The sequence below is a fragment of the Rhipicephalus microplus genome, chromosome 5 (genome assembly GCF_043290135.1).
Source record: "Rhipicephalus microplus isolate Deutch F79 chromosome 5, USDA_Rmic, whole genome shotgun sequence".
Lineage (NCBI taxonomy): Eukaryota > Metazoa > Arthropoda > Arachnida > Ixodida > Ixodidae > Rhipicephalus > Rhipicephalus microplus.
Window position 1 is genome coordinate 220,497,761 of NC_134704.1, and position 26,792 is coordinate 220,524,552.

The 26,792-nt window shown below is 44.6% G+C and overlaps 1 protein-coding gene across 1 annotated transcript in view; it reads right to left on the reverse strand.

Moving 5' to 3' along the window:
* The window catches only part of LOC119173513 (uncharacterized), a 273,757-nt gene that overhangs the window by 241,540 nt on the left and 5,425 nt on the right, over positions 1–26,792 (reverse strand). Inside the window, exons 2-3 of the mRNA XM_037424309.2 lie at positions 15,654–15,848; positions 6,982–7,235 (exon numbers count right to left, since the gene is read on the reverse strand). Coding sequence (XP_037280206.1) covers positions 6,982–7,235; positions 15,654–15,848 — 449 coding nt within the window. The remainder of the gene's footprint in view (positions 1–6,981; positions 7,236–15,653; positions 15,849–26,792) is intronic.

Here is a 26,792-nt window from a genome sequence, read left to right on the forward strand (position 1 = left end):
ACCTGGAAGGCTTCTTGTAGAATAGCAGCTGTACAAGCCTTGAGAACTGTAGGATTATCTGGGAGTTTGAAGAAAGGTCGATGATCGCAAGTGTTTTTCTCGGAGGCATAGCTACTTCACAGCATGGCGCACTACAGGTCGGCATGTTTACTATCCTACTGCTAATTCATTCAAGAATGCTCGATCGTCGTGTCACGTGTTAAATACAAATTGCGAAAGAGCTTTTCCAAATAAAAGATATTTAAATACTGGCTGTATGTCATCTATCACACTGCGCTCAATTTTTTACTTGCATTATTCTTCCATGACTTTAAAAGCCCTTCTTTAAACTCCTCGGATGACTTCAGCTACAATCTAAAGGGTTTGTGTATAAAATGCATCTTCACATAAAAATTATACCATCTATGTCAGCTGTAACGCTTGCATGCTCACCGATATAAAGCACAGCAGGATTGTGGCGCTAATTCGCGCAGGACAGCCCGTGTGGCCTGTTTATTTTTCCTTAGCTGTTAAAAAAAAGCACAACCGTTCCTAAAAAAAAATTTACAACACGCTCGTTCGCTTAGAATCGTCCACAACCTGAAGGCGCAGATAAACCCTATTTATAGTAGAGGCGCAGGCAGTTTTTTTTTTTTTTTTTTTTTTTTAGAGGGGGGGGGTAGGGGGGTAGGGTCACTACCTTGATCTGAAGAGGGTGCCAGACAGACAGGTGTGGTGGAGTGTCACTTTTTGCTCTGCAAACAATAGCAGAAAGATTTTTTTTTTTTCAGAGGGGGAGGGGGGGGGGGGAGAGTGGCCTAGGCCTGGTGTGCCACCCACTGGCCACATGCACCACTGAGTCATTGCAGACAAATAAGATTCATACATTTCTTGGGTACAGGCGTGGCCCTTATTCATCTCAAAGTAGTATTCTTCGACCCTCATCAAGGTGCTTTAACTGATATCCGTGTATTTGGAAACGGATTTCCCGCTGTTTCCCATGCAGAGGTAGCAGACGACGCTTCTTCGCAAATTCCAAAGTGACAGCAGCACCGCCGCTGCGCGGAATATGGGAGGGGGCTGCTCCTCACCGCTGTGATGTCCATCCGTGCGTCCGTCCCAACGTTCGTCCATGCATTCGCCCCTGCGTCTGTCCATGCGTTGTGATGCGTTGCAATGTTGGTGCGATGCTTGTGTTTACTGCAAGCTTTCATGTGTCAGCTTGCGGGCAGTCACGCCACATATTAACCCCCCCCCCCCCCTTTTTGCAATAATGTCCCCCACGCCTACACATATGGATGCCTTTGCCTAAAACTATCGCGAATGTCTCTAGGTCTTCGCAGCACACGTTCGTACACGATGAACTGTGTGCTGTTTGAACTGTGTGTGCGATGAGCTGCTGTACAAGATAAAACGTACAGAGAGAGATAGAAAATACTTTTGTAGGCATTGGTACGGATAGCCAGTCAAAGCAGGCGATACCACATAACGAAGGCGGCGCCTCCCCGAATCCCTGCACGACGATTTGCCATGTTATCATTTTAGCATTTACGCATTTAAGCTTAAACTATTTTAAAACATCATTCGTTTGAACATGCACTCTTAGAACACAGACCTGCTTATTCACTAGCTCAATACTAACCGTTTACTTGTCACAAAAAGCACTAAACCTTTAGTAAGTGAAGGTAGCATAACGCTGATTAATGAAACTTGCTAGTTTGCAAAGTAGTTCGTGAATAGTGCTGACCCGAATAATTATTACCTAACTGAATGTTTAGATAATGGGCATTTATATGTGCATGTACATTGCCACATCAAGTTAATTCAATTACAGAAGTATATTTAGGATAATAAGCAAAGAACAATTGTCCACGTAGAAGAATTAGTGGCAATTAATTACATCATGTAATTACCATGGCAAGTATGACTTGCAGTGACGTGCATAGAGGCATGAACGAATCACAGATGATGACATACACGCAAACGTGCACATGAAATATCAAGACTTTGCCAGTATCCTTAAGGCTATTTATGCTTAAGGCAGTCGTCTTAAGGCTATTTATGCTCCTACTTTGGAATAGCATACAGTGTACTGATTAGCAGCCATAGAATTTAGAAAAATAATGGACGCTTTGCACACATCATTGTCTGCCCTTTTATGTATGTGTGCCATCACTTAGAACGAAATATTTACTTTAGAGTAATCAACAAAATAAAGATTCCTCTAAATTTGTTACAAGGGTGTCACGATTACTGCAAGATATACGGTGGTGTTTATGAGAGATGTGGCAATGCATGTGCCTTAGTTGTTACCTGGTTAAAAAGACCAAGAAATCACTCCTGGTTAGCAATGGCAAAAGTATCAAGGTATACTAGCTGGGAAGGAGTAAAATAGAGTCGAAACAAGTAAACGTACGCGTTTCTAACTGTTTACCAACTTCTTATAAAAGATTTTGCTGAACATGCAAGTACTATAGGTGAACTGCCCCTATGGGAACTAGTAGTGTGGGTGTAAAACACGTGATAAGTCCCCATGCCAATATCACTCGTCCAAGGTAGCGTAGCAGAGTTTTGCAGTTTTTATGCATCTGATGACATCAGCTTTACGTTTTTACCATTATTCTTAGCTCGATAAAGCAATCAAGATATGCCTTTTCTACATTGAGAAATTGTAGGAATTAAAATTGACCTGCCTGGCCATTCTTGGAGTGGGAACGGGGTAAGTTTTTTCATTACGAGGAATGGGGGGAAAAAAATGAAATAACGCCAAGTTGCGATTCCCCGGAATAGACTTGGAATGGAGGGGCCCATTCTGCAACAGACTTTCATAGTGAAGAGGATTATGGGCTGTTGTAAAAGGAAGGAAGCACAAGAACAACAAGCGAGAAGGCAGGGAGGTTAACCAGACACATATTGTAAGAGGAGTATGTAAAATCCAAGTACTGTTCCAACAAACTTTTATGGAAACACCGAATGGGTCTGTTATAACCAGAGAGAATCACGAGTCATGTCAAATTTATTCTCAATGGGGCATACAAAAGTGGATTTTTCGGAAATCATTCTAGAGTGTCTGCAGCCTGTTTTCTATTTGATTCCAAAATATGTTTTCTGAAAACTATGTAGCAGTGCTGTAAAAAGATTTTTGCGTCTTGGTGAAAGTCATAGTGAAAGCCACAAAAAAAAATGATGTTTCTAAAAAATTTATAGCTTCACGACGACAAAACTGCCCACCACCATTAAGGGCTCGTCGTAAAAGTATTTTGTAAAGAGCATTCCCTGTTCAAAAATCACATGTTTGAAACTCCTTTGGAGGATTCCGATTGGCTCCTTCTACCATACTGCTCCAGTACGCCTCGCTAGTTCAACGCTCGTTCCGGACACACCTACGAAACAGCGTCATCTGCTTCTGCTTCTTGTGTGTCGCGAGGTCACGGCTGCTTAAGATGACACTACTTAATGACATTTTTGCGCTCCTTCTGTGTTCAGGGGTTGTTAAACGCAAGTGGAAGCTCAGTCTTCAGATTATGATCACGTGCCGCACTTGTCGCAAACATCGCACGCACGCGTCTTGAACCTACTGTCATAGCGTTGATTCGTTGGTGAAAAGGTTCGGCTTATCAGCGCTTCGAACCTTGTGACAAAAACAACCGTGGGACAGATCTTTTGTACTGCCACTCGAACATGTCGTACTTTGACACGTCAGGCACCGCAGCCATGCACATCGCAGTCGCGCTTTTTGCTCGAAGTCGTGGCTAGGCCTAACTCCACCCCGACTTGGCGGGCGAGACCGTCACGCCAGCAAATGTGCAAAAGCGAAGAAGCCGTAATGGGTTTTGTCGCAAGCAATATATCACACCAGCCGCTGGCTCTTTAGAACTGTGAATCTCGCGCATCGGTAGCGGACACCAGCATGCTCGCCACGCACTGACTGCTCGAAACAGCAGTAGCAGCGGCCAACGATTTCGCACATTAGCGCCCCAACACGCGAAACCAAGCACGCTGCGTGCCAATTTTTCGTCGCCGTAGCTAGGCATAACTAACAGACCGGAGATATGCCGCCTTCATTCTTAAATTAATATGTCGATATCCGGGGCCCTATTCCCGACCAAAACGTATGCTAAACGATGCCGGCCTGGAGAGCAGGTGGGACATCTGTTGCGATGGTTTAATTACGGCCGATGATGCCGACACTGCAGAACCATGCACAAATTAGGGAATTGTGAATGAAGTATAAGGCGAGAGCGATGGAGGAATCGGATTGCAAGAACGACAAAACTTTGGAGCCAGTGTCTCACGCAGCTTATGTCATGGGCCTTGGCGAACGAGCACCCTGTCATTTTAAATGAACTCGAGACCGGCCTTATCGTTTCTGCTCTTCAAAACACTTGCATCACGGACTTTTTTCGGGCAGAAAAGCTTGTGTTTTCACTCGCAACTTTTTTTAAAAACTGTGTTTAATTTACTACTAACTTCGGGATACAGCGAACGGATGCCACGTCAGGCTCAGATTCATTATAAGTGAGCTCGACTGTACACGAAGTCGTGTATAGTATAGCGAAATATTGGTTGTAACGAAGTGAATTAATAATAGCCTTGCAATAGATACACAGTATAACCTTGTTACGACAAATCTGCTTACAAGAGACTTTCGGATACAACATACCAATTGGTGTCTTTAGGCAGACCACCCTATTGGTTCCATTGATTAAGCTTTGTTCACTATTGATTCTAGTACAGTGGACATTCGAATATAATAGACTAAAATCTGATACCAGCAAGGTGGTCAGGACAGCAAGGTGGTCAGGTCAGGTAGAAGTAGGAGTGACAGTTAGCGCCATGGCGCTGACTGTCACCCCTACTTTTAAATTCACGTACAAACTAAAAAAAAAGTGGATGGAGGGAAGGCCGCTGTGGTAGCTCAGTGGTTAGAGCATCGAACGCGTTATTCGAAGGTCGTAGGTTCGATTCCTGCTCCCAGCTGGTTATTTTTTCATCCACTTTTTTTTTTCTTATTTACATTTCATTGGTTCTAATAACTTCCCCTGTACATTCCTTGGCATTACTGTCTGTTAGATCTCATATATATATATATATATATATATATATATATATATATATATATATATATATATATATATATATATATATATATACATACATGTACACACATCATATGAATAATGAAGGGAAAAGGAAAACACAATAACTTGCGAAACACGTGCATACTCCAATATTACAATATTGGAAAAGGCAAGTTTGTTATGTGAACATACTTCTAATTTCTTTTTTTGTGTGGAATAAAACATCTGTTCCTTGCATTTCGAAATAGTTTAATATTGTTGGGACGATGTGTCGGGTGCGTTGTGTTCTATAGTGTGTGCGTGAGAATGGAACGTGCCAAGGCGGTTGATATCGGACATGATAAGAAATTGCGTTTTGTGTAAGGTTCGCGAGTTTAAGAAGTGTGTCAGATTTCCCGAGTGCTGCCTTTTTGTAGCAGCAAAGCAATTGATAAGTACATAGATCTGATATTTTCACAATTTGATGCTGTTTGAAAAGAGGGGCGGTGTGTTCTAGAAAGGGAGCATTTGAAATAAGTCGAACCATTTTCTTTTGTAACACGCTCAGTTTTGACATATTAAGGGCTGTAGTTTTACCCCATACCAGGAAGCAGTAACATAGGTGGGAATCAAAAAGAGCATCGTAAAGTAATCTCTTTATTTTAGCTGGTAGTATGTGTCGATGACGGCTAATTAGCCCTACATACTTAGCCAATTTCAGCGTAACCGCGTTTACCTGGTCCTTCCATGACATGTGCTCGTTGAAGATGATGCCAAGTATTTTAACGCATTTTTTAATGCGAACAGTGAACGGACCTAGGACAAGCTTCCGAGGTACTACAGCTCACGAGCACGATATATAACACACTTAGTTTTGGCTTCATTCAATACAAGGCTGTTCGCCTTGCACCAGTCATTCAGTTTCGAACAGAACGTACTTGCTTCAGCTTGAATGCTACATAATTCCTGGCCTTTAAAAAAGACAGTGCAATCATCGGCGTAAATGATGAACTGATAAGTGGTGTTTAATTGTATTACATCATTAATGCAAAACAGGAAAAGCATTGGCCCTAAAATACTGCCTCGTGGTACTCCACAAGAGAAACGCCTGAGACGTCATCTGTGAGTGCCTATTTCGGTACATTGAAGTCTTTCGTCTAGGTAGTAGCGAAGAAGTTGTGATGCAACTCCCTGGAATCCATAGCATTCCATTTTTGTAAGAGAATATCATGATTGACACGATCGAAGACTTTGCTAAAATCGAGGTATAGTCCTACTGTGAATGTTTTGTTTTTTATGTTTTCTAATATGAGCTCTTTTTGGAGCAAGAGTGCGTCCTCTGAGGAACGATTTTTTCTAAATCCGAATTGATAGGTAGTTAAGAGATTAAATCTTCTACTAAAGCTCTCGATGCAGGTATTAATAACTTTCTCAAGGCCTTTCGAAAAAACTGGCAATATCGAGACTGGACGGTAGTTGGAGAAGCTATTTTTGTCGCCTCCTTTATGAATTACTGTCACTCTAGCAACTCGCACGCTACTTGGAAAAATGCCACATGATAGCTTTGTTAAATATGTGTGCGATGACAGGAGCGATCAAATCTAGTACGTACTTAATGGGTTTAATTACTAATCCGTCTGCATCGGGGCTACGACTGTTCCGAAGGCCGGAAAAAAGAGTAATCACCTCAGAAACAGAAGTAGGCTGAAAAAAGAAAGACCATGATAACCGTGGAACATCTACAGAAGTAACCGGGGAAGTATCCGTGTTTACTATCTGGACAAAAAAGTCATTGAAATGTAGCTGCTCCTTCAAGAACATTCTATAGCTCACGTATGACAACCCGCAGAATACCTGAGCAGCCATCCATTTTCTTGTAGCTGCAAGACAGCGTTGGTCAGGTTTGCCTGCACAACCCTCACGACCTGCCGGAGGCGCTTACCTGGAGGCCCGTGCCACACAAACGTCTCATTGGTGCCATTGAAATGGGTGATTTGAATGGTGTACGTTGTCTTGGAGTCCTGGCGCTTGGTCGGGTCGGGCAGCCAGTGGTGATACCACTCGTTAATGCGGTACTGGTCACTCGAATAATTGCGGCTCGGGGTGTCTGCAGGAATGGCTCCCAGGTCGACGGCATCAATTGTGTTCAACGTCGATGTGCCTTCCAGGTGGTATGGGTCGTTGAAGTCGTCAGCCCTACGAGAAAAACAGTGCAGTGGAATAGCAGTAAAGCAAAGTGAAGCATGAAGCGTTGCTCATCTTTATGCGACACTTTGCTTTACAAGAGAAAAACAAGAAAAAAACCATTTTTCATCAAAATAACACTTTCACAGCACTGAAAACACCACTGTTACAGCGTGAAGACATTTGGTAAGCAAGAGAAGACATGAGAGAAAATGCGGGTAGCGACGCCACCTCCGAATCCCCACGTCAAACGCCATGATGCCATAGACTTTGACAGTGTCCACTCTGTCATATAACTCCTAACCTGAAACGATGAAATACATTGGCCTCTCAGGGGGCCATAGACTTGACACACTATTCTTTTGAGGAAATACGCCGTACATGTACGACATTTACTATTGGCAGCAAGATTAAGCAGAATCGCCGCCTCGCGGCAACTGGCTAAAATGTGCACGTGTGGATTGCTCCGTGTGTCATCTTGCTAGCTAGACCTGTCGTGTTTTTATGTGCGCGTCTGCCAAGTTCAAGGATTCCGAATCCGGGATATTTCCGCAACGAAAGGAGGCGGGGGGGGGGGGGGGGGGGTCCGCTGAATTGTTTGCCCAAATTTTTTTGTCACCAACTGAAAACAAAAAACACTTCGAAAAACAGAATGGTTGGGAGGGGCGGTCTAAATGACAAGTGGAAACATTGCCAAGGCGGTCTGGTAATGGCTTGGAGTGGCCGAACACACCTGAATAAGGTTTCCCACTAAGGTGATAGTCTCAAAGGATCATAACAGGTAGCAAAATCTATTTGCATCAAGGCAACTTGGATATGTCTTCCTGGGACATACGTGAACGAAGAGGACAGTGCAGGTGGCTGCTGCAAAAGTGCTGGTCAAAGCTTTGCTCACTACTAGATTCTTTTGACAGGAACGCCACACGTTTCTAGCCTTTTTTTTCCGTGCTTACTGCCTTTAATCTATCACTGCGTTAGCCGCGTGCCCTCGGAGCACGTAGCTCACTATTGCATCGCTGCAACTGCGGTTTAAAGCGCAGCGGTTGCGGCAAACAGTAGTTCTGTTTTCAATCCTTTTAAGCTGGCTGCGCACATGCCTCCAAAACTAAGGAATGTCACGATTTGGGCTAGTTTTTATGACATGACAGTAGTTATAACGCGAGAACAGAACGACGACAAAGGGTCCTTCGTTTCCTTCTAGTCCCTTTGTTGTCGTTCTTTTCTCGTGCTATAACTATTGTGCAAACCTAAGTCATTTTATGCTATCTACGATTGCATTTGCCACGGTTTTGTCTGCAGAGATTGCAAAAAGCAGCGTTGCTTTGACTCGTCGAGCATTGGCTGCCCGCACACTTTTAGAGTTCTGTCAATTACATCATCGCCACATATGATCACGTCAAAAATTACCGTGTTTTCGTCCACAGCAGGTAGCGACGGTTTCGCTACTAAAGTTCATATTGTCACGGGGTCGTGACGTGGCCGAAGACAGGAGACTTCGTGTTGGGATTTAACTGTTTATTTGGGCGAACCTGTGCCCGGTAAACGGAAAGTCCAATTACAGCAGCAGTCTCGCACAGATAGCAGTCTCGGACTGATAGCGGCGAACGAAGCGTCGGCCTTCGATCAACAACTGACAAGCAGTGAAGCGCGTCGGCATTTATACTCTTGTCGTCGAATGTTCTAGCGTTATCGCTGGCGGTAGCGTTGGTTCCAGAACAATCTGTACTGTTCGCACAGTGGGCGTGATCTTATCGAAATGATCTACTACAGTCTGGAACCTTCTCGAAATTGCAGGCGCGGTTTGCGCTGAAAATCGTGTGGTGTTTTGGGACGATCACAAAAACTTGGGAAATGGAACGTGGCATTGCCCCCCTCTGAAAAAAAGGCATTGTCCCGATGCTTTAACTAAAGAGGAACGTACATTAATAATGCAAGAAAGTACAATGAATAAGTTACGATACAACAATAACACAAAAAAAAACACTGTTTCAGTTTGTTAACGCGCATGAAACGGCTTGAGGCACGCGACATGGACGACTTCAGGTTGCGATCGGCGTCATAAAGAGTTCGTGATGCCGTCGGGGACAACCTCGTAATCAAGTGGGCCGAAACCTCGAACCACCCTGTACGGTCCGAAGTACCGTCGCAGAAGCTTTTCACTTAGTCCACGTCGGCGTATTGGCAACCGCACCCAAACACGTTCACCGGGCTGGTATTCCACGAAGCGTCGTCGAAGGTTCTAATGGTGGCGGTCAGTCGTCTGTTAATTCTTGATACGGAGAAGCGCAAGTTGTCGGGCTTCTTCGGCGCGTTGAAGGTACTCGCTCACATCGAGGTTTTCTTCGTCGGTGACGTTGGGCAACATGGCATCAAGCGTCGTTGCCGGGCTCCTTCCGTAGACCAATTTGTATGGAGATATCTACGTAGTTTCCTGCACCGCCGTGTTGTATGCGAAGGTCACATACGGAAGAATGGCGTCCCACGTCTTGTGTTCGACATCGACGTACATTGACAGCATGTCGGTGATCGTCTTGTTAAGCCGCTCTGTGAGGCCGTTGGTCTGTGGGTGGTACGCTGTCGTCCGGCGGTGGTTTGTTTGGCTGTATGCCAAGATCGCTTGAGTGAAGTCGGCAGTGAATGCCATTCCTCTGTCGGTGATAAGGACCTCCGGGGCGCCGTGACGTAGGACAATATTTTCGACGAAGAACTTAGCTACCTCGGATGCACTGCCTTTTGGCAGGGCTTTTGTCTCGGCGTAGCGGGTGAGGTAGTCGGTAGCTACCACGATCCACTTGTTTCCGAAAGCCGATGTCGGGAACGGCCCCAGTAGGTCCATACCAATCTGCTGGAAAGGTCGGCAAGGTGGATCAATTGGCTGCAGAAGTCCCTCTGGCCTTGTCGGCAGTGTCTTGCGTCGCTGACAGTCCCGGCATGTCCTCACATAACGAGTGACGTCGGTGGTAAGACGTGGCCAGTAGTACCTTTCTTGTATCCTCGCGAGCGTGTGAGAAACACCTAGGTGCCCCGCCGTCGGATCGTCGTGCAGGGCCTCCAGGAGTTCTGGTCGCAGAGCTGAAGGAACCACAAGGAGGTACTTAGCTCGAAGCGGTGAAAAGTTTTTCTTTTGTAGAAGACCGTTTCGTAGAAAGAACGACGCAAGTGCACGCTTGAATACCTTCGGGACTTCGGCGGTCCTGCCTTCGAGGTATTCTATTAGGGCCTTAAGTTCCGGGTCGGCCCGCTGTCGTTCAGCGAAGTCGTCGGTAGTTATCGTTCCCAAGAAGTCAGGTGGCCGAAGACAGTGGCCGAAGACAGGAGACTTCGTGTTGAGATTTAACTGTTTATTTGGGCGAACCTGTGCCCGGTAAACGGAAAGTCCAATTACAGCAGCAGTCTCGGACTGATAGCGGCGAACGGAGCATCGGCCTTCGATCAACAACTGACAAGCGGCGAAGTGTGTCGGCATTTATACTCTTGCCGTCGAATTTTCTAGCGTTATCGCTGGCGGTGGCGTAGGTTCCAGAACAATCTGTACCGTTCGCACAGTGGGCGTAATCTTATTGAAATGATCTACTACAGTCCGGAACCTTCTCGAAAACTGCAGGCGCGGTTTGCGCTGAGAATCGTGTGGTGTTTTGGGACAATAACAAAAACTTGGGAAATGGAACGTGGCAATATCGCTCGCCGTGATTAGAAAAAATGTTCATAACATTCCGATTTCGGCCTAATGAACACAGCTGAACTTCGCTGGGGAATTTCACGAATTCACATCTGCCACAGTTTCACTCAGTTTCTACTGTACCTTTAGATAAACGCCCCCTGTATTTGTTTATAATAAAGTGAGGTGGGTTCGCAAAACGCCTGGAGTGGCCAGATCACGCACAAAAATTTCAATTTCCAGAAGATTTTCATGATGACCGTACAAATGGCAAAAACGGTCGAAATACGGAGTTTCCCGGACAATCCAGGAGACTTGGCAGGTATGTGTCATGCACGTTCTTAAACGGTGGTTTGTGCAGTTATCTCAACGCGAGTGTAACTGCTTGTACATGTGCCTGAAACAACGTATGAAAGCATTTGTTCTTGCTCGGCTGCTAAACCATTGTAATCAGATTGGCGAGTGCAACTTTCCAGAGTATTGTTTATTGTCGTAGCACCGTCCACTCACCAGAATAGTTTCAGAGTGGGTGCCGCTTTCTACTTCAAGCGCATTGTAAAATGCCCTTGGCATCCTGCCAAACATGAGGACTATTAAATGATGTGTGAATGCAGTGTTTTAGTGACTCGGTTGTGAACAAAAAAAAACGAGGCTCTAACCCACGCACTTGCGCACTTTTGGTCGGTGTACTTATCGGTGCACTGGTCGGTGCACTGTAGCTTATCGATTATGCGATGAGCTTTAGTTGTGTTCATATGGCCGTGGTACACCTACATAGAAACATTACTATCGCATTAACTGTGACACTTCGGTAGTAAACAGTACAACAAAGTTGCCATGCTCAACTGTGTGCTTAGATTTAAGAACGCTTCAAAGAGTTCAGACATTCAAAATGAATTCAGACGGCATGCCTTACCTTTAATGTTGTATAATTTCACTTAAAATCTTTTTTTTTTGCATTGTCTTGAGCGTTTACGAGGCATTGTTATTGACCTACGGAAGGCAGTGGTCACCTTAATCCTGAAAAAACAAAAAAGCATGCTTGTCCCATAAAATAACCATACCTTTGTTGTAGCACAGTCATGCACGTGATCCATCGATGAAAGCTTTCTGCTGAACTCTTACAAGGTATTTACATGTGTGTATACGTGAATGCAATGTAGCGCAAAGCGCTGTCAGCCACTAGTAAGCTTTCCTGACACAAACTTACCAACTGTCCCACAATTCGTGGTGAAATGAATGAAAAAAGAAATGCATATGCATATAGTGTAATTGGTGGTAGTGAACTCATCGCACAGATACACTGACTTTCTTTCTTTCTTTTGCTCTTTTTCTTTCTTGTATGCAGACAAGAAAAAAAGTTAAGTCACGCTAAAGCAATGTGTGGTAGGCAGAACACAAACTAATAAATAAACACTTACAAACAACACAGCAAAAGGTGACTGCGAAAGCGCGCAGTCAGTCACCTAAGACGAGCATTCCTTTGAAAGGCAGAATGCACTTTACTTGCTGGTAATGGTAACGTTGCATAGCCTTCATGCAGATTCAGTAGAAAGAAGCATAGATATTACCAGTAAACTGCGGTCAAAGCATTTTACTTGCGGACAATCGGCTCAGACCGCACGCAACAAAATGCCCCTTCTTGTATTTGTATACGCGCTTCTAACCGCCTATCCACACTTTCCCAAGGATGATGCTGCCACCTGTAGCCCGACATGGCTGCAAATAATGTTTAAAGCATATGGCCTTTTCGATGACTTCTCTTGCTGGACGTGACAAATGTCAAGCAAGAGAAATTAATTTGCTCACATTCGCAAATACATGGACTATTTTTCATGTGCCGATGTCTCACCGTTAGATTTTTTTTTTTCCTTTCACTCCCTCTTTCTATCTTCCCCTCCTCTGCCGGAAAAGCGGTGCAAAGTGGCTTCTGCTTGTGCATCCTAGTGCGCGCAGACTGCGGCTAGTTTCTGCTTTTTGTACCCACATGCCGATGCCTCTCTAGTTGACCACTTGTTACTTTCTCGTTTATTGCTTCCTGGGGTGCACTTACATCTGTTTCTTTGCAATGCTAAATTACACAATGACGCCGCTGTGGTTGCACCGCTTCGGGTTCTTGGGACTCGGAAACGCTGACTCTCTCTTGTAGGCGATAAAGCAAAAAATTATTACACCTGTTCCATTCATTTCGCATTTCGGATGGGTGCACAAGCACAAAGTACGGATGGAACAGTGCAGCCGGCTGCCAGGAAAGCGCAAGTCAAAGCTTTGCTTGAGGGGTTAAGCCAACTGAAAGCTGAACACAACGTTACTAGATTTTTTTGGCCAGGAAGCTCAAAATGCTTCTAGCCTTCTTCATGCCTTTATTGGCTGTAATTTATCACTCTGTTAGTTGGGTAACCTCAACTAGTAGTCCTCATTTATGATCACATCACTGGAACCGCGGTTTCGCGGGTGGCAGTTCTGGAGAACAATAGTTCCGTTTTAAATCCACATATACTGGCAGCAAACATGCCCAAAGGAACATGCCCAGATAAACGTGTCCTCAAAACCAAGTTGTTTTAGGAGCTTGCTCCTTCAGCTGATGGCTTGTCCTATGTTAGTGCCGTGTTGCCTGTACATTTCAGCAGTCATGCTCAAGGTTACCTCTCCGATGATTTTAACAATGCTCACTAGATGGCACACTGCCCCCAAAGAAGGCGGTTTTCGATGTCCCGCGCGCACGCCTCCTCAAAGAAGATTTGAAAGAAAGGTAAGAGAAGAGAAAAGTGTCTTGTGGTAACGGTGTCTCTCCGAGAAGGTCACCTCAACAATACCACATGGGAAATGGGTAGTGGGGGATAGAAAGGAATGTGAAAGAAGAAAAGAGGAGCGTGTCAGTAGTGTTGGGTCTGGCCGAGTACACAGGCACACCGTCTTCCTGGGGGTTGGTTTTCTGTTGATTATAAGAATGTTCACTAGATGGGGCGCGATCACTCATGGTGGCACACAACTTTCTCCGCACGTCCGCTTTCTTTCTCTTTGCCAGGAGCTCACACAGTGAGCACACTTGGTCACCGCTCGGTGTCATGTACACTGTCGTCCTTCATGAAGGTAAAGACGTGAGTGCGTGGTTTGCTCTCTGCCGCTGCTGTTGACAGCACCATCAACCGACAGCTTAAGAAAGTGCACCCATGTTTGGCGGATCTGTCCGCTATCAGACCTTAGCAGGATTGTTATATCTAGCAATGCTTGTCAAGTGGGCATGAATCATTATTTCGTTAAGCAGTAGATGGCGCTAAAAGCCAATGCCCTTTCTCTATCTATCGGTTGATGGTGCTGCAGGCAGTTGCCGCTATGTGCTCGCGTGTTCCCTTTCATAAAGTACAACAATGTACAACCCACAAGCCAAGGCAGCAGTGCAGTGCGCTTGCAACACAGCTCTGGCAGATTCCCTGGGCTCATTGAGTGATGCCCTTTTTGTACTTTGCAAAAGAACATCTCTAGTGTATGTAAAATGCATGTTGTTCATCAAAATGTACATAGTACATGCAATTGTAAATGAATAAACGTTGTGTATATAATGTATGTATAGCAACGTTGTCAATCTACGTATATATAGCCGATGTGTACAAAGGATTTGCGGGATGCTCGATCATATACGAGCAAGCTCCTATAACATTATTCACTTTGTAGATATAAGGGCGATTTTTCTTTCTTTTTACGATTGCAGCTGCTGCTGTTTTGTCCACACCATTTGCGAAAAGCAGCGTCTCTTTGACTGGTCAAGCAATGGACACACATGCTCTTTTGAAATTCTATAAAATATGTCGTCGCCATACATGATAGTGTGAACAGTGATCGCAGTTTCGTCCACGGTAGTTGTGGCAAAGGATAACCCCAGTTCTGACAGTGCTGGCCATGCGAGTCCTTCCGAAGCTTTGAGCACACTGCTCTCAGCCTTCGTTTGAGCTCAACTTTCGATTGAAGCGGCAATTGAATCGTCAAAACGAACGCGGCAGGTTGCATGAATCATACAACCCGCCTTTTGGCCCAATGGACATAGTGAAATTTAGACGGGGAATTTCACAAATTCGTATCTGCCGGTTTCGCATCATTGAGATTCTACAGTACATTTAGATAAGCGCCTTTTAAGTTAATCTACAACAAAATGCGATGGGTTCTTAATAATGCCTGGATCAGATTGAGCTGCGTTTTTGTCACTGCAGCAACATCACGCACAGGAATTTCAATTTCCAAGAGACAACCGTACAAAAGTAAGAACTGTTCTAAATCCGGGAGACTAGGTAGATTTGTCATTGTCTATTAGTTCTGATAAAATTGTGTTAAAGGCGCACAAGCCCTGAAACTAACACTTTTTTCCTGTCTACTTAATAAGTTTCTCAGTGTTAGGCAGTGTTTGCTTTGGCACTTCTCATTAGTATTGATCCTTCAGTCAAATCGCTGTTTTGGTAATATCATCCGAGTATTTTCACCTTGCTTAAAAACTGTGCTGCATCCCCGATGCAACCTTGAGCTGCAGTGGCTTATCCCAAGCTTTGCCTAGCAAGGAGGAAAAGTCAAACAGCCCTTTCTTGTCTGTGTTTTTTTGTGCTACATTTACGTAAATACAGATCATTCCGTGGTTTCTAGAGTAGAAAAAATTGGGTGTCCATTGGCCAACAGACCTGACACACTCAACGTCTGAGAAGACAACGAGGCCGACAACAAGCCAAATAAAAACAATGCTACTACACATTCTGGAAGAAAGCTTGAAAGAACTAGACGCATACCTGTATGCCCTCGGTGCAAACAGGGGCATGGTCTTGTTGAAGAAGCCCTTGTACGAGGGGGTGAATGACATGTTGGGCGCATAGTAGATAGCACTGCTGTTGATGAACCGGTTGGCTGCCACGTCCGAGATGACTGACATGAAGTAGTACATGAAGCCCGGCTCATCGTTGTCCGCTGCCTTCTGCAGAATGAAGCTGCCCGACAAGAAGCTACTCTTAGTTTCACAAAGAAGCCGGTTGTGCCGACAAACATTTAGAGGCTTATATAGGTGCCGACACACATTTAGAGGCACGCATATTGGTGCGTGCAAGTGCACACCAATGTTATTCGCAGTCAAAGGCACTTGGTGATTGTAAGACATCAATAATGATGATAGCATATGTGTAAGCTTAAAAAATAAAACAGGAATTTGACGTCTCATTGCCAGATGAAAACGAGAATTTTTTTTCAATCTAAGGACATGCCATCTCACCACATGCTGCAGGAAGAAGGCGATTTGTTAAAACAAAATGCTCCCAGACACTGAGTTGAAAAAGCGTTATTACAGTTCAATCTTAAGCAAGCGCCAACCTCCCATCATCACGAAATTTTTAGTGTGCAGCCTCTATTCCCCAGTCACCACTTTCACTACCTAATTCACTGTTTTTATTTGTCCAATGAGAGCGAATGAAAATAGTGAATCCATGCACATTCCATGGCAGATTTTATTAGAAGCATGTTTGTGCATTCCTTATTCTTAGCAACTGTTACATTAATATCTTCAAATTTGATCACATGACCAAGCAGACCCCTCCAAATTTAAAATTGTTCTTCCCCCCTGAAGGGGGCACTCGCTCAAACTTCACAGTACTTGAGAAACTGCCCAAGCTAGACGAACAATCCTTTTGACAACTTGAAGTAAGAACAAACTGAATGTGTCTATTTACTTAAATATAACAAGGGGATTATCACTACAAAACTGCGCGAAAAATCGACAAGAAACAGAGAAGGCACACACACAAGCGCACTCGCTTGTGTGTGTGCCTTCTCTGTTTCTTGTCGGTGTTTCGACGAAGGGTGTGCCTTCTCTGAAGGCCCACCCTTCGTCGAATCTGTGCCTACATTGCAGGGATTGCAAGTGTTCCCCTTTATTTCACGAAACAAGGGTGTTGTCACGGCACAGGGATAGGACAGCGAGAGAAGTTGCGGAGGCTTTTTATATACACAAGTATGGCGACACGTGTGTTGCGAGGCCTTCGGTGACTTTGCACCAACTAGAGATTGATTATCTCACTGCCAACTTCTAATCTTTCACGTCATAGTTTTTCTTTAGGTATATAAGTGTTTTCTTTCAATAAACTGTCAGTTGCTAGTCTGCGCTTGTGTGTGTGCCTTCTCTGTTTCTTGTCGATTTTTCGCGCAGTTTTGTAGTGATGATTTACCAACTCGCCCAGCGTTCAGTACTCTTAAGGGGATTATGTTTCATAAAATGAGGTGAAAACAACATCTTTATAAATATGTTATTCGGCACATAAATATTCTCATGCACAAAGCACCAAAAAACTTGCGATTCACATGCCCTATACACAGAGTTACTTAAGTGCTGACAGTGCCTCTCAGCTGAAAAACAAGTGCTTTTTGCAAGAGTTTCCAATTTAGCTTTCTGAACTACTGATGAAGCTTCATCAGTCATTTCCGAGTAGAGCACCACTCCAATGGCCATTGTAACATCTCAATGGATGTGACCAATCTGGAGAAAGAGCATTTTACTAAAACGCACTGCTCCCATTTCCCCGTCCACTCCCCCACCCAGACATCGTCAGCCAGAATCAGCTGGCAGCGGCCTGGGCTAGACGAACGACATGTTTTTCATTAGCTGTGGAGGGAGGAATTCCATCACTCCTCTTTTAGGTGGTCAGCAACCTGCAGCCCCCAAACCATTTCCCCTCCCCTTGGTACTCCCTTTGCATTGGCCAACAAGGCAATTTTTTACTACAAATGGGACTTTTGCTTATAACATATGTTTGTACAATGCAACATTCTGACATGAAGAAAAGAAATGAAAGGATTAAAGGCTCATTTTCATCATTAGGCACAATATTACTGAGAGCTAAAACAATGATGCAGAGGAAAGTATAGGAGATTTTATTAAAAGAAATTGTAATGCAAGTATGAAGAAAGAAAAGTGGATGAAACAATAACTTGCGTCTGCAGGGACCAAACACGTAACCTTCGAATAACCCATTTGATGCTCTACCACTCAGCTATGGCCCAGTCTAAATGCACATACATACCTTATAAAGTGGACAGAGAGATGATAGAGAGAGCAGCTCAGCCATAGAGCATCAGGCGCTTTATTCAAAGGTCACATGTTTGGCCCCTGCCGGAGGCAAGTTGTCTTTTCATCCACTTCTCTTCACATTTACATAACAGTTACTTCTAGCAACATCACCTAAACCTTGTGAAGTGTGTGCTGAAAATAAACGCGAATTCTATTCAGGCTTTTCTACATACAGTCGATTACTATTCACCTCAAAAGGGTGCCCCCCCCAATTTGTACCATTTAGTGCTGAGCAGGCTGGGGTCACTATGCCTTCACATTTTTGCATTTGGAAAAGTGCACCGCAGTGTGCAATTTGCTCATGATATAAAATATAGGTTTAGAAAGGTCTGCGGCTTTTGCCAGATGACTTTTTTTTTTTTGAAAGATTTGTGGGAGGCTCTCCTACTTACTCTGCAGTGCTCTAGACATACAGGGAGTAGTCTAGGTTCGCAACGCCAGCCTTCAGGTGATCTCTTTCACTGCGAATCAACTGTGGGCCGATATTACCCTAATTAGATCATCGGTAACGTTCTCCTTGCCTACTCGCAGAATTTTGTCCAGCTTCTTTGGACACTTTAGCAGCAGCATCATAAGCTTCGACAGCGACTTTCGAATCGGTAAAAATGATTCTAGTCGATGGGTTTTTAGTTGCCAGGGTTTTTGGTCGCGAAGAGTGACTAACGTTACAGCTTGAGATCAAACTGCCTCCAAGCCACCACTGACGCATAGTACCCTTCCGGGTACTATGCCACATCAGTATGTACACTGCCCCTTGTTTCTGAAAAAGAGAGTCCCTGTATTCTGCTTCTCCTGCATTCCTCATGGAGTGCATGTCTCTTGAGATGGCGGGAGTGGCCTCAACCTGTTGACAAGTGTTCAAGATTCGTCGTGTTGGTTGGTCATAAAAGTAAACGGCTGAGCAGACTGACACACACAAAAGGTCTAGCACTGTGTCCTCTTATGACGGTTTTCTCGGCCAATTCTTCTTTACCATGTTGTGCTATGCCAGTTGAACAAATGATTGATTGATTGATATGTGGGGTTTAACGTTTCAAAACCAGCATATGATTATGAGAGATGCGATAGTGGAGGGCTCCGAAAATTTTGACCACCTGGGGTTCTTTAACGTGCACCCAAATCTGAGCACACGGGCCTACAACATTTCCGCCTCCATCGGAAATGCAGCCGCCGCAGCCGGGATTCGATCCCGTGACCTGCTGGTCAGCAGCCGAGTACCTTAGCCACTAGACCACTGCGGCGGGGCCGTTGAAGAAATGAACTTGTTGGCAATTTCTAAAGAGATTGCCACAACAGAACGGAGCTCGTGCCCTAAAATTGTAGTCAATGTAGACAGTGTCAAAACGTGCATGTTATATGTGAGGATTTGAAGTGCGCCGATAGAAGGGCGCGTTTACTCTCGTCTTTCTGCTTTCAGCAGTTACTTCTAGCAACATCACCTAAACCTTGTGACGTGTGTGCTGAAAATAAACACGAATTCTACTCAGGCTTTTCTACATACAGTCGATTACTATTCACCTCAAAAGGGTGCCCACCCCGATTTGTACCATTTAGTGCTGAGCAGGCCGGGGTCACTATGCCTTCACATTTTTGCATCACTCCTCTTTTAGGTGGTCAGCAACCTGCAGCCCCCCAAAAATTTCCCCTCCCCTTGGTACTCCCTTTGCATTGGCCAACAAGGCAGTTTTTTACTTCAAATGGGGCTTTTGCTTATAACATATGTTTGTATAATGCGACATTCTGACATGAAGAAAAGAAATGAAAATATTAAAGGCTCATTTTTATCATTAGGCACAATATTAATGATAGCTAAAACAATGATGCAGAGGAAAGTATAGGAGATACTATATTATAATTTTAATTAACATTACACACACTTCCTAGTACAGCATCTGATATCTCATTTTCATTTCATTTTATTTACCCTCAAGGCCATATGGCATTATAGAAGGGATTGGTCACAAAGTAGACAAGATATAAAGCACAGCATGAAAATAAGTACTTCAGCAAAGAAAATCCTCATTATACAATATTAACTGCATATGGACTAAGAACTCAATACAACAGGAACACAAACCGTAATGACACAAAACATAATACATAGTACTTTTCTGAATAATGCAATACAAAGTAAAATTTGTCAGAATAGATAGTTACCGTTAAACCCACTGATCTCCACTAGGGTGCTGGATGGCGCTTCGAGCTCTCCGGCGTGCGGCCGCCGGAAGTGCGAGCGCTCGTCCCGGAAGTCGGACAAATGGCCGCCGTTCCAGCATAGCGCGTGCTACGTATGGGCTGGTTTCGCGCGCATTCCGCTAAAAATGCCTGCTTGTTGCGCCGTCAACTGCACCAGCAGACCAGAGAAGTCGTCTGGGAAGACGTTCCACTTGTAAGTATTACAATATTCTGTGCGACGTGCGTGATACGCAGCGAAACGCAAACGTCATATCAGTGTCGTTGTTAAGCTGTGGCTCTTGTTACGCAGGTTCCCACGCTCTAAGCCGGATTTATACCGGCGTTGGGTGGTAAACTTAAGAAGGGACAAATGGATTCCATCCCCAGGTAGCAGACTCTGCAGTGACCACTTTACTGACAACTGTTTTGACAGAACGGGCGCACGAACTCGGCTACAGCCTGACGCCGTGCCCACCTTGTTTTCTTTCCCGAAGCACCTGGAAAAGGCGACATCTCGGCATTTTGGTATAGCGGCCCGGAAAAAAAAAGCATACTGTTCGGCCATCGCAGTTCGCTCGTTTAGCGTTCGTATAACTACCCCTACAGTTGATGCTACGTTTATTAGACACTGAAATCGCCTGAATGGGCGCTACCTTCTTTCGTAGTTCATCTGCCGAGTCCCTTTAAAAATGACGCCCTACAAATTAGCTCGGAGCACAATAAAATCTACATGTAGCTGTGAGAAGCTGTGGTTGAGGAATTGTTTGGCAGACTTACTCTGAAAACCATGTACTGTAAGCAATGAAACGGAATTGGAAAAACATGTCCATTACGTTACAAAGCGTGAGGTCTTGAATTTTAAGTGCCCAATTTTTTCTTTCAATTTCCGAAATGCTCCTATCTGCGTTATATATCTCAGTGGTGCTATGATAGCTGTCTAAGATGCTAGTGGTATAATTCAGAAACTGCTAGACTGCTATAATATGCTTGACGCCAGCATATTTTTTTACTTACGGCATTTTGCACTCGCAGTAATAAATAAGCATAACTGTGAATGAAACACGGCTGTTTCAGAGGACTGCTGAGAGAAAGCCGCCTAAGCAGAGAACTGCCATTGTGGATGTGACCCCAGTGGAACAGCCAAACGACAACACTCCAACCACGGTGCAAGAGAACTCAGCCCATGCAAGTTGCCTTTTTTTGTACTACGCTGCCCGAGTGCAGCTACTTGGTCCGTCCTCGGTTGAATGTAACTAGTCCGATGTTAGTCAGGCCACTTTCTTGCAATCTCGTGGTAACCAACACGATAACTTTATAAACATTATGCACACCAGGATAGCATCCAATTTGAATCAAGTTAGTAGTCCTGGTATGTTCTGTAGTCATAGCAGAACATTGGTTTTATTCATGGCTGCAGCACCAGTTTTTCTAATCCAGGGAAAATATTGAAATTCCTGTCTGATGTGGCATTTCTCGAGTGCACCGGTAAATGAAGGGGACAAAGTTAATTTCTAAACTCCCCTGTGCACCTGGTTGCTTATTTTCTGCGTTAAACCACGTAAGCTACGAACAGATGCCTGCTTTACAAAGACTGTCATATGATGAGTGGTTTTTGTAAAAGATGTCTTTTTCAACAGCTTTAACTTTCACTGTTTTGTTTTCAGGTCGCCGAGCACAGCTATGCAGTCCTTGACACGCCAAAAACACTGAAGAGGAAACTGGATGCTTGCACAGATTCAGCGGCTACAGTGAAAAGAAAGCTGAAGCTCAGCCTTGAACGAGAACGTCGGTTAAGAAGGAAGGTCAGCTCATTTAATGAAATAATTGATGACCTCAAGCACAAGCAGCTCATTTCAGAAGATGCCTCGGCAATGCTTGAAAGGTGCTTCACGGGGATCCCCTTGGAAGTTACGAAACGGTTGCTCAAGCAAACATCCAGTGAAGGCGACAAGTCGTCTGTTAAGTTAAGCCGAGACAAATATTCTCCTGCACTGCGTGCATTTGCACTCACGCTACAGTTTTACTCGACAAAGGCATTTAACTATGTCAGAGAAACATTTCAATGTTCCTTGCCACATCCATCGACTATAACTAAATGGTATAGCTCCATTAACGGAGAACCTGGATTCACAAGCAAAGCAATCAACGCCATCCGAGCAAAAGCCAATGAGGCTAAGAAGAACAACAAACAGCTTCTCTGCAACCTTGTTGTTGATGAAATGGCCATTAGAAAGCACCTTGAATGGGACGGCAAAAAATTTCGAGGCTACGTGGATATTGGCAATGAAGTGGACGATGACAGTAACGCAGTTGCGTCTGAAGCCCTTGTTTTCATGCTCGTATCTCTGGACTCCCACTGGAAGGTACCGTGTGGCTATTTTTTGATCAATGGTCTTTCAGGAAAAGAGCGTGCGAACATTGTGAAGCTCTGTCTGACAAAGTTGCATGAGACAGGAGTGCACGTGACATCATTGACATGTGATGGTCTCCGTTGTAACTTTACAATATTCAAAGACCTGGGGGCTTCCGTTGAAGATGCATCACCGATGTCAACATCATTCCCTCACCCTGTAACACAAGAAAAGGTGTACTGCCTTTTAGACGCATGTCACATGGTCAAGTTAGTTAGAAATGCTCTTTCTGCTCTTGGGTGCCTCAGGGACGCATCAGGCGCATCGGTGAGCTGGGACTACATTGTCCAGCTACAAGAACTTCAAGAAAAAGAAGGCCTGCATGCAGCAACAAAACTACGTGCTGCACACATTCAGTGGCAGAAACAGAACATGAAAGTCAACCTTGCTGTCCAGACTTTAAGCACTAGTGTGGCTGACGCCATAGATTTTTGTCGTGAAGACTTGCAACTCCCACAGTTCAAAAATTCAGAAGGAACTGTGAAATTTATTCGAATGTTCGATAAACTGTTTGATTTCCTCAATTCACGCAACCCAGTGGCCAATGGTTTCAAAGCGCCGCTCCGACCTAGCAACAAGGGAACCTGGATGAACTTCTTCGAAGAAGTCAAGGAGTACATTCGGGGGCTGACTGACGGATCAGGTGTTCCCATTTTCAGGACGCCCAGAAGAACTCCATTTCTAGGATTTCTGGTCACCATTGAAAGTGTCATCGGTCTGGCATCCGCGCTCCTCCTCTCGGACAATGCTCCACTCCATTACTTTCTTACAAGCTTTCACAAGACCACATTGAACTGTTCTTTGCCGCTGTGCGTTCTAAAGGGGGCTGGAATAACAATCCCACAGTCTCACAATTTGTGGCGGCATACAAGCGACTTGTCACACACAACCAGGTGAAAGGTGGGCGAGGGAACTGTGAGTCTCTTGACAATACGCGCATACTGTACGTGAGCAGTCAGTTTTGCTCCAACGATGAGCTCGACATGGCCACAGCAAAGCGAAGCGGCACACAAGACCTCATGCAAGGCATAGACCTACCCGACGAGAGCGAGCTGGATGTCATAGTTGAGGATCTCGCTGCAGTGTCTCCGTACCTTGGAAACGTCGTTGGTTACATCGCAGGGTTTGTTTGCCGAATGGTCAAACGTAAAATACCTTGCGCAGTATGCTACTCGGCCACCATTGCCGAGACATGTGGTTCGGCACTCCTGAACAGAAAAAACCATGGAGGTCTTTCCAAGCCGTCGTCATCGACAACATACATCTGTCAGCTGACTGAAGAAGCTGTTCAACTGCAGGAGAAGGTTCACGACGGAGGCCTTCCAAAAAAGAATGCAGCTGACAGTGTGACAGCCAAGGTTATGGCAGAACTTTCGGGAGTGCTGAGCACGAACAAGCTCTATCCGGAACTGCATGGCCATATGTTCGAATCAGCAGTTGACTCCAACCACTTTGTGCGTCTTGTTAAATGTGTCATCGGCTGCTACGTGAAGATCAGGATGCATCATGCCGCGAAGCAAGCTACTGCAAAGATAACAGGACCAAACATCCGCAAGCGACTTGCAAAGTTGATTATTTTCAGTCACCAGTGAAGTGACGTGACGTGGCATTTCTTAAGTGCTTCAAGCGACTTGCAGAGTTGATTATTTTCAGTCACCAGTGAAGTGACGTGACGTGGCAGTTCTTAAGTGCTTCGAGTACAATAAACACGTGAAATCCATCTTTGTACATGTATGCCTGTTTTGTTTTCAATGGCGAGGCAGGAAGCATACTTAAATATTAACCTGCATGCACTATTGCCAACCATCTCCAGGCACTGCATTGTCAGTAACAAGGACACGTGCCCAAACGTTCTGAGTAAACGAGTTTTTCGTACAATTGCAGGCCTCTCAATTCGAATGAAGCAGTTCCACGCGTCCTCCTTTATCATTCTTTAAGGGTTACACTAAAATGTCCAATTGAAGCCGTAACCACTAGGCAAATCTAAATCTGGATAGACCAGTTTGCATTAGGCACTGCGTGTGCGCAATGGGTGGGTGTCCCTGAAAACTAGCAATAAATGTGTTCATAAGCTAGAAATTTCCCTTCAAGAGAAAGGGCGATACCTTTTGTCAGGCAATGATGAGAAAGCGCGTTTTAAAAGAATTTACTTTGACCTGCTGGTTACACACATATGCTTGAATTCATATTGTAAAGGGTTCCGATGTACTAACCTTCAAAGGTAAAACAGGAGCAAGCTGCGCACAGCCATTTGAGGATTTTTTTTTTTTTTGGCCGGCACGTAGCAAACATCAAATTGGTTATTCTGTTTCAGGCGGCTTCCTCCGCGTTGTAATCGAACTCGCTTAGCTAGCTGATTTTCCGATAATCCAAGGCCTTTCACGGCTGTTGATTTATTGTTTTCGACTAATACAAGCCCCTTCATGACTGTTAATTTATTGTAAGACGTGCATCCTAACACGAATCATAACGTCCACTCGCCAGCATAAATCCCGTTCGAGCTGCGTCGTCTCCTCTCGAACCGATACCTAAGTGACATTTTCGTTCTCCTTCGCAATTATAAACTGCTTCATATTAACGTCGCATGTTTCGGTATAGCATAAGTTGTGATCTGAACGCGATGTGTATCACCAAAATGCAATTAAGTGAGAACAAAATGCAAAATGCGTCAATGGGAACGCTGATCAGCGGTTGAGAAGCGTAGCAGACGCTCAACTTCCGGGACGAGCCATTGAACTTCCGGTGGCCGTGCGCGCGCCAGGCCGCGACAGCGGCGAAGCGCCATTCAGGTACTCTAGTGAAGATCAGTGGTTAAACCCCTTTATAAGAGGCATGTTTCAGGCAGCAATTCCTGTCTATTATACGGGATGTCTCTTATAAGCAGGGTACCATGTATGCATTTTCTTATCAATCCATATGCTACCGTAGGCAGACCGGTGTCTCTTATACCCATTAGTCTCCTATATCAATGTCTATTATAAAGAGGTTCGACTGTATTAGTAATAGTTATGCGTCTTCGTGCAGGAGGTTTCAAACTACTGATGTAAAAGGTATGACTGATCAATAACATTGGGAGTTACATAATGCAATGCCAGCCTCATGACTACGGACTATATTATAGGCAAATGCCTATCCTGTTTCTTGCATTCCTATCGTGCCACTTTGATATATGAGCATGAATTAGACGAGAACAGGGCTTTTGTGGTGTTCTTATAGTGCCTATGAATGCCTATTTTCAAATATCAATGCCCACATGAACACTATTTAATCTCAAATTTTATTTTTGAGAACAGGTAGTCATGTTGACGTGAAAAATTGAGCTTTCGGGACTCTATGGGCTACAACCTACACTCCATGTCGGAAGTTCCTTTTCTCACTGTGAAGGCTACAAGTCCCCTTAGCCAAGAGAAGGCCGATTAGCCTCTACTCATATATTAATCCGTGTCATGTCGTCTGCTCGGCATCTCTGCGACGTCTACTCGCAGGCGTTGGGAACCGGAGGTGCTTTTGTGCAGCCCGACGACGATGGTGAACGAATGTGAAAACGTGGAGTGCAGAAGGGGAAAGTAGAGAGTAGATTAAAAAAAAGACAAAGACATGTCCTAATGGGTTTTATTTTGTCTGTCATTTACTTCTTAAAATGCACTTAACAGTTCACATGAGAAATTTTAGTCAGACACTGAAAGTTGTTGTGTGCCCAAGAAAAAGCTTTCTACCATAAGAACTTCTTTAATTGGTTCATTATGAGCCGCAAAAGCATATTGCGAGGAACTGAGCTTGAAACCTTTGCTGCTCGTCCCGTGTGTTCTTTGCAAGCGCTATTGTTTTTCTGCCCTCTTCGGTATCGAAGTAACTCGAAGCCCCAGGACCACATGACCCAGACAAATCAACACGTCATGCGCACACAAGGTTACGTTCGCATGACATACCCAAGCCAGGTCGTGCACACAAGCGGTGTTGAGTCGTTTCGGCGTACTCTGTGTTGCACTGCCTCTTTCTGTGGGATGAATCCTTCTATGCACGTACGTTTGTGAAGGCTGGTATGGATCGTATATTCTTACCATATTAGGCAGCGTTACACTGTTGGAACTGATCCAAAGAATGATACACCAAAAACGCGCCAAGCGTTGCGAGGACTAGCACCGGCACGATGCGAGAACGGTGAAACGCCATGCAAACTAAATGAAGGCAGCTTAGTCTCCCACTTCACACGATATGAAATTTTAAAGAAT